The 16149-nt window shown below is 37.3% G+C and overlaps 1 protein-coding gene across 5 annotated transcripts in view; it reads left to right on the top strand.

Annotated features, from left to right (window-relative positions):
• Nucleotides 1-16149, top strand: part of LOC113785442 (uncharacterized) — a 29198-nt gene continuing 13049 nt past the window's right edge. For 2 of the 5 annotated variants that reach the window (XR_003471511.2, XM_027331807.2), the window contains exons 1-6: nucleotides 1-79; nucleotides 268-344; nucleotides 855-977; nucleotides 1459-1519; nucleotides 10059-11553; nucleotides 11664-11695. Coding sequence is in view for 4 of the 5 variants with exons in the window: in XM_027331807.2 (XP_027187608.1) it covers nucleotides 862-977; nucleotides 1459-1519; nucleotides 10059-11553; nucleotides 11664-11695 (1704 nt within the window). In the remaining variant the exon portion in view is untranslated. Of the gene's footprint in view, nucleotides 80-267; nucleotides 345-854; nucleotides 978-1458; nucleotides 1520-9688; nucleotides 9773-10058; nucleotides 11554-11663; nucleotides 11696-16149 lie in introns of those variants that run through there. The other 3 variants (XM_027331808.2, XM_027331810.2, XM_027331809.2) reach the window with 3 other exon arrangements.

The following is a 16149-nucleotide window of genomic DNA, read 5'->3' as shown; positions in this document are numbered from 1 at the left end:
TTCCAACTCAAAGCAAAATCAAGAAGATTAAAATTCAAAATAAAATAAAATAACGAAGATTCTGCACACTTCAAACGAGGTAAGAAGAATTCTCCAAACTCCTCTTATTTATTTATTTAATTTAGAAGTGGCAGTTCATTACAGATCACTTTATGAAATGTAACTGTTGCGTTCAACTAATTCCTAAATTTATAGTTTAATTCAGTTGTTGTAATTTTGATGTCATAAACTAATTATCATTTTTTTTCTTTCAATTTTCATTTTCAGTGTTATCTTTGTTGATAATTGTTGGTGATGTCAAAATTACAAAGTTAAGGAGATTCAGAAAAAAAAATGGAATAACGGTATGATGCATCTGCTTTTGTTGTTATGATTTAGTGTATGTTTGGAGAGACGGTAAATTTGGCTAAATTGAGGTGACATTGTGATTTTGTCAAGACTCCAAAGTGATTTTTTTGCGAAAATTGCGGTGGCCTCGTGTGATTTTGTCAAACTTGATGCAATCTAAACACATACTTCTGTTTAATATTGTTTGGATTGACTTATTTGAACTAATCTACTAGCATAAACACTTGTGAGACTGTTTTGGAGCGGAGGGTTTTGAGTGCTAAGTCTATATTTTAATATATATTTGAAATTTAAAAAAAACTAAAAGAACAATATGATATGATCATATAACAGATCAGTCACACTTCTTTCATTCTTAGAAACATGCTATAGCTTGTTTAATTTCAAAAAGATAAACAAGTCCTCCCCTCCAAAATCCCTTTTCCAAACAGACCTTTATATGATAGACGTTTATTCTATAAGTGCTTAGATGTTATATGAATGATTATGTAATATACATTATACAGGCATAAAATGGGAGCTGCTGTGTTGCCTGATGCAGCAACTTTTGGAGTTTCTAAACGCTATCCCTTTGTTCCGAGGCGCCCTTTTATCCTTGGAATAACTTCAACTCTGCCAAGAAGAATCAGGTGTGCTTGTATAACTGAACTTATGTGGTATTTTGCAGAAGATCTTGTACTGTTTTCCCCCCTTCCTACTTATGTACAAATAACGAAGTCTTTGTCTTAAGGATGTTTGAGTTAACAACTGGTAACTTTTTTAATAAGCAGAAATTGTAATGATAAACGCATAAACTCATTAAGCTATCTGCGGCTGTATATATACGTTGAAAAACTATTTGCATTCTCAATACTTGTTTTTTATTGTAAAAACAGAACTTGGGGGTGGATGGGAGTTGAATAGGTGATATGGGATAAGCTCCGTTTAAGCTGTTTATATAAGCTATCTTACTAATCTTATTAAAGAAGCTGAAAATATCTTGCAACTATATCATACGCTATTTTTATAAGCACTTTCAAACACTCTCACGAGTGCTTATTGTTACGAGGTATAAGTCTAAATAAGATCTTTAAAACACCCCCTTAATCTTCTTTGTTCATCTTATTGCAGAAATTATTCATTTGCTGACAAGAGGATCTTCAAATCAGCACACACAGTTTTTTCACACACGGTAAGGACTTCCATGTGTACTTTAGTTAAGATGGATGGAGGTGGTCCTTGAACAAATATTGAAATGGCAGCTTTGTTTTATATCCAAGGAAAAATTTATTGAATGTTTATCAACGAGGACATTTAACGAGGTTATGGAACAATATACTGATAGGAAGTTTAATCAAGTTATAGCCTTTTCCCTTCGAAACTAGGTAAATAAAAAGCCACTGACACTTTAATAAGCATTGTATTTAGCTGTTTTCTTTTAACAGTCCCTTTGGAATTTTATTTGGCAGGACTCTAGAAAGTACATAATAACTAATATTTTCAATAGGAGTTCCTTTTTTGGAATGCATCCCATTATACTTCCTTGTAGCTTCTAACCATGACATCCTTGGCCTTTCTTGTTCTCTTCAATGAACCATTTTACAGCTTTTTATTTCTATTGAACGAGAAGAGAATATTGAGAAACACACTTGTGTTTCAACTACACAGCGGAAGTTTTTTATATAGATTATGAGTGATAAATACACATAATGATAGGAATACTTACAGATATTCTACATAATGATAGGAATACTTACAAATATTCTATTTATTGATATAATGTTATTTTATTTTCAATGCTCCCCCTTAAGCTGGAGCATATAAATCAAATGCAACAAGCTTGCTACATATATAACTAATTCTAGGACCTTGCAATGACTTTGTAAAAACATCTGCCAACTGATCATTAGAATTGACAAAGCTAGTGATGATGTCGCCCAATTCGATTTTTTCTCTAACAAAATGATAGTCTATCTCAATATGCTTGGTTCTCTCATGAAAAACAAGATTTGAGGCAATGTGCAATGCAACTTGATTATCATATATTAGTGTCATTGGACTGGCCTCTTCAAATTGAAGTTCTTTTAGTAACTGTTTCAACCAGATGAGCTCACATGTTACTAGTGTTATGACCCTGTATTCTGCCTCAACGCTAGATCTTGCAACAACATTTTGTTCCTTACTCTTTCAAGATATTAAATTTCCTCTGACAAGTACACAATACCCATAAGTGGATCGTCTATCAATGGGTGAACCTGCCCAATCAACATCTGAGTAACCAACTATCTGAGTATGTCCTTTATCTTCATAAGTGAGACCTTTTCCAGGTGCACTTTTGATGTATTTAAGAATCCGGATTACAACATCCATATGATTTTGGTAAAGAGAATTTAAGAATTGGCTTACCACACTGACAACGAAGGAAATGTCTGGACGGGTGACTGTGAGATAGTTTAATATTCCAACCAATCTCCTTTATTTTTCTGAATCTGATAGAGCCCTGATCAGGTAGGAGTTTGACATTTGGATATGTTAAAATTCAGTGTATGTTTTAATTATTCCTTGATTGTGCAACATCCTAGGCTAATTGTTAGTAGTCTTAATCAAAAAAATTTCCTAGGCATTGAATGTAATTATTGCAACATCATTATAAATAGAAAGGTGTGTGATTTCATTAGAGATACAAGAAACACAGAAAACATATTTTACATGGTATCTAGGGGGTGGGAATAGGCTAGGCCAGACCAGGCTTTGAAAGGCCCGAGTCTAGCCTACGATTTATTTTTTAGGCCTAAGCTTGGCCTACAGCCTATCATAGGTTTTTTTTTTCGGCATGGCCTGGCCTTTTTAAAAGTTTGGCCTGACCTGTAAGCTTATTTAAAAGCCTATTTAAAATAATTTTACTTTAAACCCTAAAAAATAATTTTTTATATCAAATAATAGATTTTTTTTTTCTGAAACAAATATACTCATTATTACCTCTTAAACAAATATGGAAGACTACTGAGTGATTGACTAATTGAACGACTACTAAATATGGAATGCTACCGAATATGGAACAACTACTGAATATGGAATGCTTACTGAGTAATTGCCTAATTGATAGAATTTAAAATAGGAAATAATATTATTAATATAATAATAATAAATAATATTAATAAACAATAAAATATATATAGGCCGGCATGTCAGGCCTAATAGGCTTTTTTATAAGCCTGAGCCTGACCTATTTAAATAAATAAGCTTTAAAAATAACTTGAGCCTAACCTTTTTATTAAATAGGCCAGACCAGACCATAAGTAGGTCAGACCATAGGCCCCTGACGGACGACCTAGCCTATTCCCATCCCTAATGGTATCAGAGCAAGTTCTGATTTTGTGGCTCGTCTTTGTGCTTCACTATTGCTATCGGCAGCGGAAAATACTGCCAGCAACACCACCTTTTTTCAATTTTTCAATTTTTTGGCTTCATACAGTCATCTGTCACCATCAACTTCGGCTGCCTTTCTAGCAACCAGCCACAATGCTACAACTGGCCTCAAAAGCACCGCCTTCACTGTGTGTTTTTCCCGTGACTTGTTTTTTCTTTCTTTCAAACACAACTGTGCTTTACACCAGCTATCACTGTTTTGTTCTTTTTTTACTTTGTTACAATTGTGCCAACACCAGTCGTCCCTTTTCTAGTGCGCATCCAAAACTAACAAACATCGCCGCTCAACCCTCCAGCGAGCACGACGATGCTTTTCCCGTCGCCAACCAACATTGCACATGTTGTCACGCGCGTCTATCTTCTCTATGTTTGGGTCCCACACGCCTCCACCAAATCCGTGTGTGAGAACGCATGCACCTGTCTCCGGCCCCCTTCTGCAGATCTTTTCATGATGTGGTGATTTTCAACAACCTCTCATTTTTTAACTCTTCGTTCCGAATTGTATCTGCTGTTGTGAGAACTTAGTTTCAAGGACAAGATACCATTTGCTTAGACAATCATTTTATTCCGACCGACGATCAACCCAGTGGTGAATCTATTTCCACATATGAATCATATTAGTGGCACATTTTGCACCCACTAACGATCAAACCGGTGTGACTCTATTCCCACGTATTAATTATATTAGTGGTGCGTTTTATTTCCACCGATGATCAATTCAGTGGTGACTCTTTCACATATGAATCATTAATGGTGCCTTCTCTTTTCAAACTAGTCCAACATTTGTCAAATTTAGTTTCACTTTTTTTTGTTTTTGTGATAACATGTTTTGATGTAACAAGCTTAGAGTATAGTAAAATTTAGTTTGAAGGGAGTGTTAAAATTCAATGTATGTTTTAATTATTGCTTGATTGTGCAACATCTTAGGCAAACTGTTAGTAGTCCTAGTCAATATAATTTCCTAGGCATTGAATGTAATTATTGCAGCATCATTATAAATAAGAAGGTGTGTGATCCCATTAGAGATACAAGAAACACAAAAAACATATTTTACAGGATCCATAGAAGTATCAATTGACTTGTCATTTGATAGACCTGTTTCTTCAATAATATCCATAGCATATTTCCTTTGTGAAATTACAAGGTCATCCTTGGATTGGGCTACCTCAATACTAAAAAAATAACAGAGTTTACCGAGGTCTTTATTCTGAAGTTGATTTGAAAGATGTTGTTTCAACTGGAGTATTCCTTGCTGATCACTACTAGTTATGCCAATGTCATTCATATAAGTAATAAGATAGATGCACCTTTGGGTTAAGTGACGATAAAATACAAAGTAATCGACTTCAATACGAATCATACCAAACTCTTGTACTACCGTGCTGAACCTGCCAAACCAAGCTCTAGGAGACTGTTTAAGACCATAAAGGGACCTGTGTAGCCAACAAACCATGGTGGAAGACTCCCTAGAGCAACAAACCTTGGTGGTTGCTCCATATAAACTTCCTCTTCAAGATCACCGTGCAAAAAGACATTTTTAATGTCAAATTGATGGAGAGGTCAATGTTGAATTGCTGCAATGGAGAAAAACAGTCTAACACACGCCATTCTGGCAAAGTTGAGAAGGTATCACTGTAATCTAACCCAAAAATTTGAGTATATCCCTTGACCACCAAATGAGCATTAAATCGATCAATCTTACCATCAGGGCCAACCTTCACCACATAGAGCCAACGACAACCTACCAAAGACATCCCATGAGGTAAAGGGACCATTTCCCAAGTACCACTGCTTTGGAGAACACATATCTCATCAAGCATTGCTTCCCTCCACTTAGGTGGGATAATGCTTCACCTGAAGATTTAGGAATAGAAACAAAAGACAAAGAAGACAAATAAGTGTAATGCAAAGGAGAAAAACGATGATAACACAAATCAATATAATGAGGAGATGTATTACATGTTGTGCAAATATCCTTACGAAGAGCAATGGGAAGATCATGCTCAAGTGGCAAGGCCATATCCGGTGGTGGCGTTGGAGGAGAGTCTGCAATGGGAATAAGAAAAGGCACAACAGAGGGTGGCGACGACGATGATATGTTTGTAGTGGTCGGGGAGTTGGGGGGACAGACTTGACGGGTTTGAGAAGAACAAGAGTGAGCATAATAGGGATAACTACCTGAGGAGGTTCGAGATTAATGTCATGATGGAGCTTAGTAGCTACATGGGTCGGTTCAAAACATGGTACAAACTCGAAAAAGGTAACATCAGCTGATGTAACGTGTCGATGTAGTGCAGAAGAATAACAATGATAGTCCTTTTGGGATCGTTGGTATCCGAGAAAGACACACTTGAGTGATCGAGCTGACAATTTGTCGTGGTCAGGAGATGAATTGTGAACAAAACACGTGGACCCAAAGACACGAGAAGGTAGTGGGTGAAGAGGAGTATGGGGAAAGAGGAACGAATGAGAGATATTGCCATTAAGGACAGAAGAGGACATGCGATTGATAAGGTAGCATGCCGTTAAGACCACATCTCCCAAAAAACGGAATGAAACGTTACCATGGAGAAGTAAGGTTTGGGTTGTTTAAATGAGATGCCGATTTTTGCGTTCGGCTACCCTATTCGCTTGGGGTGTATGAGGACATGACGTTTGGTGAAGAATACCATTGGAACACCGAATTGAGTTTTAATTTCTTGATAAAATTTCTCAAAATTAAAAAATAGTTTAGATCTATTTTTCATTAAAAATAACCACGTACAACGAGAATAATCATCAATAAAAGTAACAAAATACTTAGACTCTAAAGTAGACACAGTGCAAGAAAGACCCCAAACTTCAAAGTGAACTAAAGCAAAAGGGGATGAAACCCTTTTATTGACTCGATCAGGAAAATGACTACGAGTGTGTTTCCCTGACTAATACGACTCATAATGTAAAGTTGACAACTTAGACAAACTTGACACCAACTTTTGAAGTTTGGCAAAACTTGGGTGTCCTAGCTGAGTATGAATAGTATGAGGGGAATCTGTGGCAGAACACATTTTGGATGATAAAGAAAGGTAATAGAGGCCTTGAGACTCACATCCGACGCCAATCGTCCGTCTCAAACTCCGGTCCTGCAAGGTAACATTGCCATTAGCAAAAGTAATAATACAATCATGGGATCGAGTTAATCGACTAACAGAAAGTAAATTAAAAGGGCATCCAAGTACATAGAGAACATATGCAGCTGAAATAGAAGGGATAATTTGGACAGTGCCAACCCCTTGGGACCAGATTTGGGAGCCATTGGCAAAAGTTATAGTAGATAAAAAACCAGATGTAGAGAGAGAAAAGAAGAGACTTTTATTACCAGTGACATGATCAGACGCACCAGAATCAAAAACCTAAGAGTCGAGAGAAGATGAGTGAGAGAGGTGAACAAATGAATTACTAGCGTGTGCAACCGAAGTAGTAGAACCAGAGTTCGGATCTTTGAATTCATTGGAGGAAATCTTCATAACTTGCCAGGGAGCCCTGCAGAAAAGGTGTAGTCTGAATAGTGGCAGAAGGATCAAGCTGAGTTGCATTTATCGAATGCGGAGGCTTACTATGCAACTTTCAACAACGATCAATTGTGTGTCCAAGTCGATTACAATGTTCACATTTGGGACAAGGTTTAGAGTTGGATGGTCCTCCGTGAGAGCGACTCTGATTATGTCCCAGAGATTCAAGGGCAGCAGTGTCACCCGGAGCTGAAGTAATAGAGGGTTCAGCTAGTACTCGAAGCAGGATTGTTGAGGCAATAGACTTATTCAGAACATTAACAAAACCTAAAATTTGATCACGAGTTGTAGAGTACTCCTGTGACAAGGCATAAAGTGCAAGAAACATGACGAAGGTGCTGCGTTGATCCAACTCCTTCTTTTGTTCAACTGAATTACTTGCAGCAGAAGGGAGAAACTCATTAAAATCATGAAGTGTACTATAAATGTTGCCAAGATATGCAGAAATAGAACCATCTATCGTCTGCGGAGTAACGATATTCAACAAGCGGTGACAAACTCTATAGAGTCATTGAGTGTCATTAGTGTAGAGTGCCTTTGCTTGACTTCAAACCGATTCACACGTGAAATTTAGACGGAAAATCGGTCTAACGTCTGGATGAAGTGTAGACTTAATGACATTGCACAACTGAGCATCAATCTGCTTCCATTTTGAAGTTTCAGCTGCAGCCACCTTTTTAGGATTTTTAGTGAGATGGTCCTCGTAACCTTGACCTTCATATTTTGATCCATTCAATTTTTCTACAGGGAAAAAGACGTGATGTAATAAGTAAAAATGCTCTTTGTTTCAGTAGCAGACAAAGACGCCATGGTCGATAGAGAGTACTAGAAAAACGCGTCTAAACGTTGAAAACAGGGGTTGTTTGAACTGGAACGCGTATATCCGTGACTCGAAACTGAAAACTCAAGGCAAATATGGAAAAAGAAGGCTGAGGCGAGTGCAAAGAGAGAGGCAGCGTCGTAAGCAATTTCCAGACACGCTATCACGCGCGGTGACAGGTATGGCGCATGAATTTGACGCGCATGGAATGTTTGGGCGTGTGAGAAGGTTGCTGACGACGTGCGTTGAGGGGTGGATCGATCTGGAGTGGACGACACTGCTGGAGTGGTCGTTCGCCGGAAAAATCGTCAGAGAGCGGCGTCGGTGACGACAGGGCGTGGTTGGCTGGGAAGGAATGGGAAAACATGATCACAACAACACAGGAAAGAGGGAAGCCGGAGTTCAAAACACGGTTTTTCGAAAAAGAAAAAAAAAATTTCACCGCGATCTCCGGGTAGTTAAAAATTAGGGTTGCCTGTCAATAGGTTCTAGATATCATATTGAATGAGAAAAGAATATTTAGAGACATATTGAAAAACCCGTGTGTTTCAACTACACAGCGAGAGTTCTTTATATAAACTATAAGTAATAAATACACACAATGATAGAAATACTTATAGATATTCTACATAATGATATGAACACTTACAAGTATTCTATTTATTTACATAATGTTATTTTATTTTCAACAATTTCATTTATATGTAATTTTATTATAGAGTAAGTGTTCTCTGTTCAAATAAAACATAAAAATCCATCCGGCAGACTGCTAGGTAACCCCCAATGAAGAGCCTATACAATTAACTAGATAACAGGAGATATCCAACAGAAGAAATGCTAACAAGGTTATGAATTATTGAGGAAATGATCTTTTCATTTCTTGAATCAAAATGATTACAATTTTGGTTTAAGTACAACATTCCTAGTTTAATAAATAAATTAGAATTAGATAGGAGGGATTAACTTTACAAGTCCCTTGATATTCACTACAGCTGTCCTATATAATATAATAAATTAATTACAGAATAATCGGTCAATAAATGACTTATTCTCAGCCACAATTTGGAATTCAACAAAGGTAATATAATAACATCTTATGAAACGATAGAATAAAAAAATATTGATTACAGCCATGTACTAATTACTAGTTAGTCCTGTATAGCTGGTTTATCCTTATTTCCTCATGCGCACAGTCCAAATTTAGGGCCTAGTTGTATGTATAGTTGAGGCCTAACAATCACACAAAAGGAGTTCTTGGTGAATTTTCTACTCTTGGAACAATTGACCACATGAGCCATTGAGTGGTTACTCATTAGCTACTCTCTGAATACTATTTAACTTTTTGAGTAGTTTAGGGCATGTTTGATTTGAGAAAACATTTTTGTTTTTTACTTGTAATTGCCAACATGCCACTTTGTTTTTACTTTATTTGTTGTTTTTAAAGATTTTTACAGAGACAGTGAAAAAATTTCTTTTTTTACTTTTTCCTTTTTAATTATTTGCATTGAAATGGTGAAAATAAATTTTTCCAACTGTTTCACGTACATGTTTATGAAAACAGGAAACAAGGTGATATTTGGGATTAAAAGTTAAGGTAGAAAATGAAAATAGAAGACGTTTTCTCAAATCAAACAAATATTTATTTGTAAGTATTTTGACCAAGATTTTTTTATTAAGTTTCATCTTTTACCTCTAGGAAATATCTAGATACATCTGTTCAGTTCATACAATCAGCTCTAGCTCTCATTTAAAAATGTAAATTAGATGTTTGCATATTTTGTATTGGATTAACATCATTTTGAATAACTGAGCTTCAAAAGGATGACAAACCGTGTCTTTAAATGATGAAATGCTACATAGACACAAATGACATAAGGTTAGGATTTGAAATAATGGGCAAGTGACCTATATTTCTTCTATTTCTGTGACAGAATGGTGATGATATGTTTACAGATATAGTTGTTGATCAAGATGGTTATTCGGGGAAAAATGAAGTTATGAGAAAAGAAGATGAATTAATGGCAGCCAAGAAAGCTCTTTCAGAAGCACAAGACACACAGGAGGCTATAGAGAAAGAGCGAGATCAATTGCTTGAAGAACTTGCGCGTTCTGAGGCTAAAAAACAGGAATTCATTGCTGCCATTTTACATGACAAAGAAGTAGCTATAGCAGAGCTAGAGGCTGCCAAATCCCTTTTCCAGAAAAATCTGGAGGAATCTGTTGAAGAGAAGTTTGCCCTGCAATCTAAGCTGGTTCTTGCCAAACAAGATGCTGTTGATCTTGCAGTGCAGGTTGAAAAATTAGCAGAGGCTGCTTTCCAGCAGGCAACTTCTCATATACTACAAGATGCTCAACTCAGAATTTCATCTGCTGAAACCACGGCTGCTGAAGCAGCTTATCTGATTGAAAAGAAAATCATGGATGCAACTGAGGGTACAATATCATCCATTGTGGAGAAATCAAAATATGCTATAGAAAGGGCTCTAGTTGTGGCTGAAGAAGCAGGTGAACATGCAAAAGATGCCATGAAAATATTTATAGACGACACATCTCCATTTATGGAAATTGCCTCTGTCCAGGAAGAAAATATCAAGTTACAAAGAATGGTAAGTGATATAGAATCTCAGTTGATCATTGCAAGAAATGAGGTCTCTAGACTGATCATAGAATCGGAGCACACCAAACAACAACAAAAGGCATTTGAACAAAGAGCCATTGATGCAGAGAAAGCTTTACTTGATCTTCAAGAGTCAAGCAGGAAAACCACTCTACAGCAAGAGGAGGAGATGAAGTCATTATTGGAAAGAATGAGAAAAGATGCGGCGGACAAGACGAAGGCAATTTCCAAGGCTTTAAAGACTGATTTGAAAAACATAAAGGCTACTATTGAAGCTTCCAAAGAAGTTGTCCTTAGTAAAGATAATGCCTACCTCAGAAGATGTGAAGCACTACAGAGGTCGTTAATGGCATCAGAAGATGCTTTGAAGATGTGGAGGCAGAGAGCTGAAATGGCTGAATCATTGCTTATGAAAGAAAGAAAACAAGATGAAGATTCAATCTATGTTGTTAATGGTGGGAGGATAGACCTTTTGACAGATGTTGATTCTCAAAAATGGAAACTACTGAGTGACGGTCCTCGTAGAGAGATACCTCAGTGGATGGCAAGAAGGATTACAGCTGTCATTCCCAAATTTCCACCAAGAAAGACTGATGTAGCTGAAGCATTGACATCAAAGTTCAGATCCTTGGAGTTGCCTAAAGCTGATGAAGTATGGTCTATTGCTCGAGAAAAGCCAAAGGAAGGGGACACTTTAATTGAACATGTTTTTGAAAGAGAAACAATTGAGAGAAAGCGGAAGGCGTTAGAGCGTGCTCTTCAACGGAAGACTATTCAGTGGGAGAGAGCCCCCGAAAAAAAATTAATAGGTCATGTGATGTGTCTACGTTATTTGAAATTAAATTTTAAAACTTCTTCTTGAAGATTTATTTTGTTAACATGGCCCGCCTCTCGCATGTAAAATTTGTCATAAATGCAGAGCCTGGAACAGGAACAGGACGAGAGATTGTGGTTAGTATCTACTTACCCAATAAATTAACCAATTGTGTGTAAATGCATAGCGCTCTAAATACATATTAAGTTGCTTATATCATATGATTAATTAGAATGTACTTTTCTCCCACTTTTGTTATGCAACTCTTATGGTTATTCCAATTAAAGTATTCTCTTGTCCAACTAATTTTGTATTGTGTTTTGCATCTGATTTTTTTTGAAACATTTATAGGTTGGTGATCCCTCTTCTGAAATGATTGTGTATATTTTTTGAAATGCCGGTGAAAATTTTAACCTCTTATTATGAACTATTTATTTATGAGCACAGAGCACTAAATGCTGTTCATGATTTTACCTTTTGCTTGTAGTTTACTTTCTAAGTGCATGGGATGTTATTATTGTGAATCAGGAAATAAATAATAATGTGTAATTATATTTATCAGTTTTTCTAAAATTAGTTAGACAAATCAGGATTTGATTTGATCCTCTTAATTTGTAATTATTAGATATAAATGTTGTAACGATTATTTATACCGAGAAATATCAAGGCAAAAAGGGCATCAAACCCTATTTTCTGACATGGTATCAGCAGGTTCGATCAAACCTGTGAGATTCTAGTTTATCGTGGGGTTTATTCAGCGACACACCACTAAGTCGCTCTCGAAATCTCGCACTCGTCTTTGCTGCTCTTGGTTCTTGTTTGTCTCCGAGTCCCTCTAGCGTATCCTCATCGTCGTTGTTCATAGATCCTTGTCCGACTATTGGTTTCGTGCGTTACTCGCTGCTGCGGCTGAGATCGTGATTCTTGATTCGTTTTTGGGTTGTCCTTGCTTGAGCGTGTTACTCGTTGCTGCTGCTTGGTCGATTGTCATCGTGATTTCGTCTGCCTCTCGTTGTGAGCATGTCTCTCTGTTGATGCTCTGTTTCTGCGTTGCTGCTCCTGCTCTGTTTTTGTGTTGCTGCTCCTGCCCTGTTTCTCTTCTTCTGTATTGCTGCCCTGTTTCTCTGCTCCTGCTCTGTTTTTGTACTGCTGTCATCATTATTTTTTTAGTACAATAGCATGACTCTTCTGAAAAAGAAAGAGACAACTTTTGTGTCCGTTTTACTGGCAAGAATTACGCTGCTTGGGAATTTCAATTCAAAATGTATGTTAAAGGAAAAGGATTATGGAGTCACCTTGATGGGGTTTCGAAGGCACCGATAGAGAAAACTGCCTTAGATGCGTGGGAAATCAAAGATGCTCAGATTATTTCTTGGATTCTCAATACTATTGATCCTCATATGATCAATAATTTGCGCTCTTTTTCAACTGCTCAAGAAATGTGGAACTATTTGAAGCGTATCTACAACCAAGACAATACGGCCAAACGTTTTCATTTGGAGCTAGAGTTAGCCAACTACAAACAAGGTAATTTGTCAATTCAAGAATATTATTCTGAATTTTTGAATTTATGGACAGAACACTCTGCTATTCTATTTGCTGCGGTTCCCAAGACTTCTCTCGCGGATGTCCAAGCTGTGTACGACACTAGCAAGCGGGATCAATTTCTCATGAAACTTCGTCCAGAATTTGAGGTTGTTAGAGGTGCTTTGCTGAACAGAAATCCTGTTCCTTCTTTGGATACATGTGTTGGTGAACTTCTCCGAGAGGAACAACGTCTCTTTACTCAAGGAACCATGTCTCATGATGTTGTCACTTCTGAACCTGTTGCATATGCTGCTCAAAGCCGAGGTAAAGGTCGTGATATGCGACAAGTCCAATGTTTCTCGTGTAAACAGTTTGGACATGTCGCTCGTAGTTGTAATATGAAATTTTGTAATTATTGCAAGAAGCACGGTCATATTATCTCTGATTGTCCCACGCGCCCTCCACGACCAACACAACATTCTGTGCAGGCATTCCATGCCACTAAGAGCTCTGCAATTGGTCCTTCCATTCCTAGTGCCTCTAATGGTGGTGCTCTACAGCCCGAAATGATTCAACAAATGGTACTTTCTGCTCTTTCAGCCTTGGGAATTCAGGGTAAGTCTTCTAATGTTTCGAATCCATGGTTTCTTGATTCTGGTGCATCCAATCACATGACGGGTTCTTCTAAATTCTTGCACAATTTACATTCTTATCATGGTAATCAGAAAATTCAAATTGCTGATGGTAATACTATTTCTATCACTAATGTTGGTGATATCAACTCTGATTTTCGGGATGTGCTTGTATCACCTGGACTTGCTTCCAATTTATTGTCTGTTGGACAATTGGTGGACAACAATTGTAATGTTAATTTTTCTCGTGATGGTTGTCTTGTGCAGGAGCAGGTGTCGGGGAAGGTGATCGCGAAGGGGCCTAAAGTGGGAAGATTGTTTCCACTTCAATTTATTTTCAATCATTTATCTCTTGCTTGTAATAGTGTTTTGAATTCTTATGAGGATTGGCATAGAAAATTGGGTCATCCAAACTCTAATGTGTTGTCTCATTTAGTTAAAACTGGTTTATTGGGAAATAAAAATGTTGTTTCTAATGCCTCTGTGCCATGTTCTGTTTGCAAATTGGCTAAAAGTAAAACACTTCCTTTTCCGTCTAGTGCTCATCGTGCTTCCACGTGTTTTGAGATGATTCATAGTGATGTATGGGGACTGTCTCCTGTAACTTCTCATGCTCACTATAAATATTTTGTCACATTTATTGATGATTACAGTCGTTTTACTTGGATATATTTTCTTCGGTTCAAATCTGAAGTGTTTTCTATGTTTAAGAAATTTCTAACATATGTTGAAACTCAATTTCAAACAAGTGTTAAAATTTTTCGCTCTGACTCTGGTGGTGAGTATATGTCTCATGAGTTTCAGGAGTATCTTCAGCAAAAAGGTATTTTGTCTCAACGATCATGTCCAAATACCCCCCAACAAAATGGAATGGCAGAACGTAAGAATCGTCATTTGCTTGATGTAACGCGCACCTTACTTCTTCAAGCTTCTGTACCATCTCGATTTTGGGTGGAGGCTCTTTCCACAGCTGTCTTCCTGATTAATCGTCTTCCTTCTACAGTTATTGATCTTGACTCCCCTTTTTTTCGTCTTTTTAAAATTCAGCCTGATTATAGTGATTTACATACTTTTGGATGTGTGTGTTTTGTTCACCTACCTCCATTTGAAAGACATAAACTTGGAGCGCAATCTGCTCAATGCGCATTTATGGGGTATAGTAACTCTCATAAGGGTTTTGTGTGTTATGATGTTTCTAACCAGCGCTTTCGCATTTCTAGGAACGTAACATTTTTTGATAATCAATTTATGTTTCACTGTCTTTCTCATGCCATGAATGATATTGCTATTCTTCCCAATTTTTCTACTATGCCTCAATCTATAGAACGTTTTAAACCAGGAAATGTATATGTTAGAAAACACAAACAACAGGTTATAACCCCCCTTCTCGACCCTGATCCGCCACCTGATCCTGTTGCGGTTGCACCACGACGTTCTAGCAGAGCGTCTCGTGCACCCGATAGATATTCACCAGACAGGTATAATTCCTCACATGCTTCTTTGTCTGCATCTCTCTCTAGCATATCTATTCCTACTTGTTACTCACAGGCTGTTAAAGATGTGCGCTGGATAAAAGCAATGAATGAGGAACTTCAGGCTCTTCAAGAGAATTTCACATGGGATATTGTCTCTTGTCCTCCTCATATCAAACCCATAGGCTGTAAACGGGTGTATTCTATTAAATTGAATTCTGATGGGTCCTTGAATCGGTACAAGGCTCGATTGGTTGCCTTAGGAAACAAACAGGAATATGGAATTGATTATGATGAGACATTTGCACCGGTAGCCAAAATGACAACTGTTCGCACTGTACTCTCTATAGCTGCTTCTAATGGGTGGACTCTTTATCAAATGGATGTGAAGAATGCATTTCTTCACGGTGATCTCACTGAAGATATTTATATGACTCCTCCTCAAGGTCTATTTTCTTCATCTCATGGTGTGTGCAAGCTCAAACGCTCTTTATATGGTTTGAAACAAGCACCTAGAGCATGGTATGAGAAATTTCGTTCCACTTTACTTGGTTTCTCCTTCATTCAGAGTCAACATGACTCCTCTTTATTTATTCATCGCACATCTACAGGCATTGTTCTACTCCTCCTTTATGTTGATGATATGGTTATTACTGGATCTGACCAGGCATCTATCCAAGAACTTAAACATCAATTGCAAACTGCATTTCATATGAAAGATCTTGGAAACTTGCAGTATTTCCTTGGCCTTGAGGTTCATTCTACCTCAAAGGGTATATTTCTTCATCAACATAAGTATGCGACAGACCTTATTTCTATGGCGGGCCTACAATCAGCTAATCCGGTAGATACTCCTCTTGAGGTTAATGTGAAATATCACCGCGATGAGGGTGATCTATTGTCGGATCCCTTATTGTATCGACAACTTGTGGGTAGTCTTAATTATTGGACAATTACTCG

This window comes from Cicer arietinum, chromosome 3 (assembly GCF_000331145.2).
Source record: "Cicer arietinum cultivar CDC Frontier isolate Library 1 chromosome 3, Cicar.CDCFrontier_v2.0, whole genome shotgun sequence".
Lineage (NCBI taxonomy): Eukaryota > Viridiplantae > Streptophyta > Magnoliopsida > Fabales > Fabaceae > Cicer > Cicer arietinum.
This window is presented reverse-complemented; position numbering and strand designations above follow the sequence as displayed.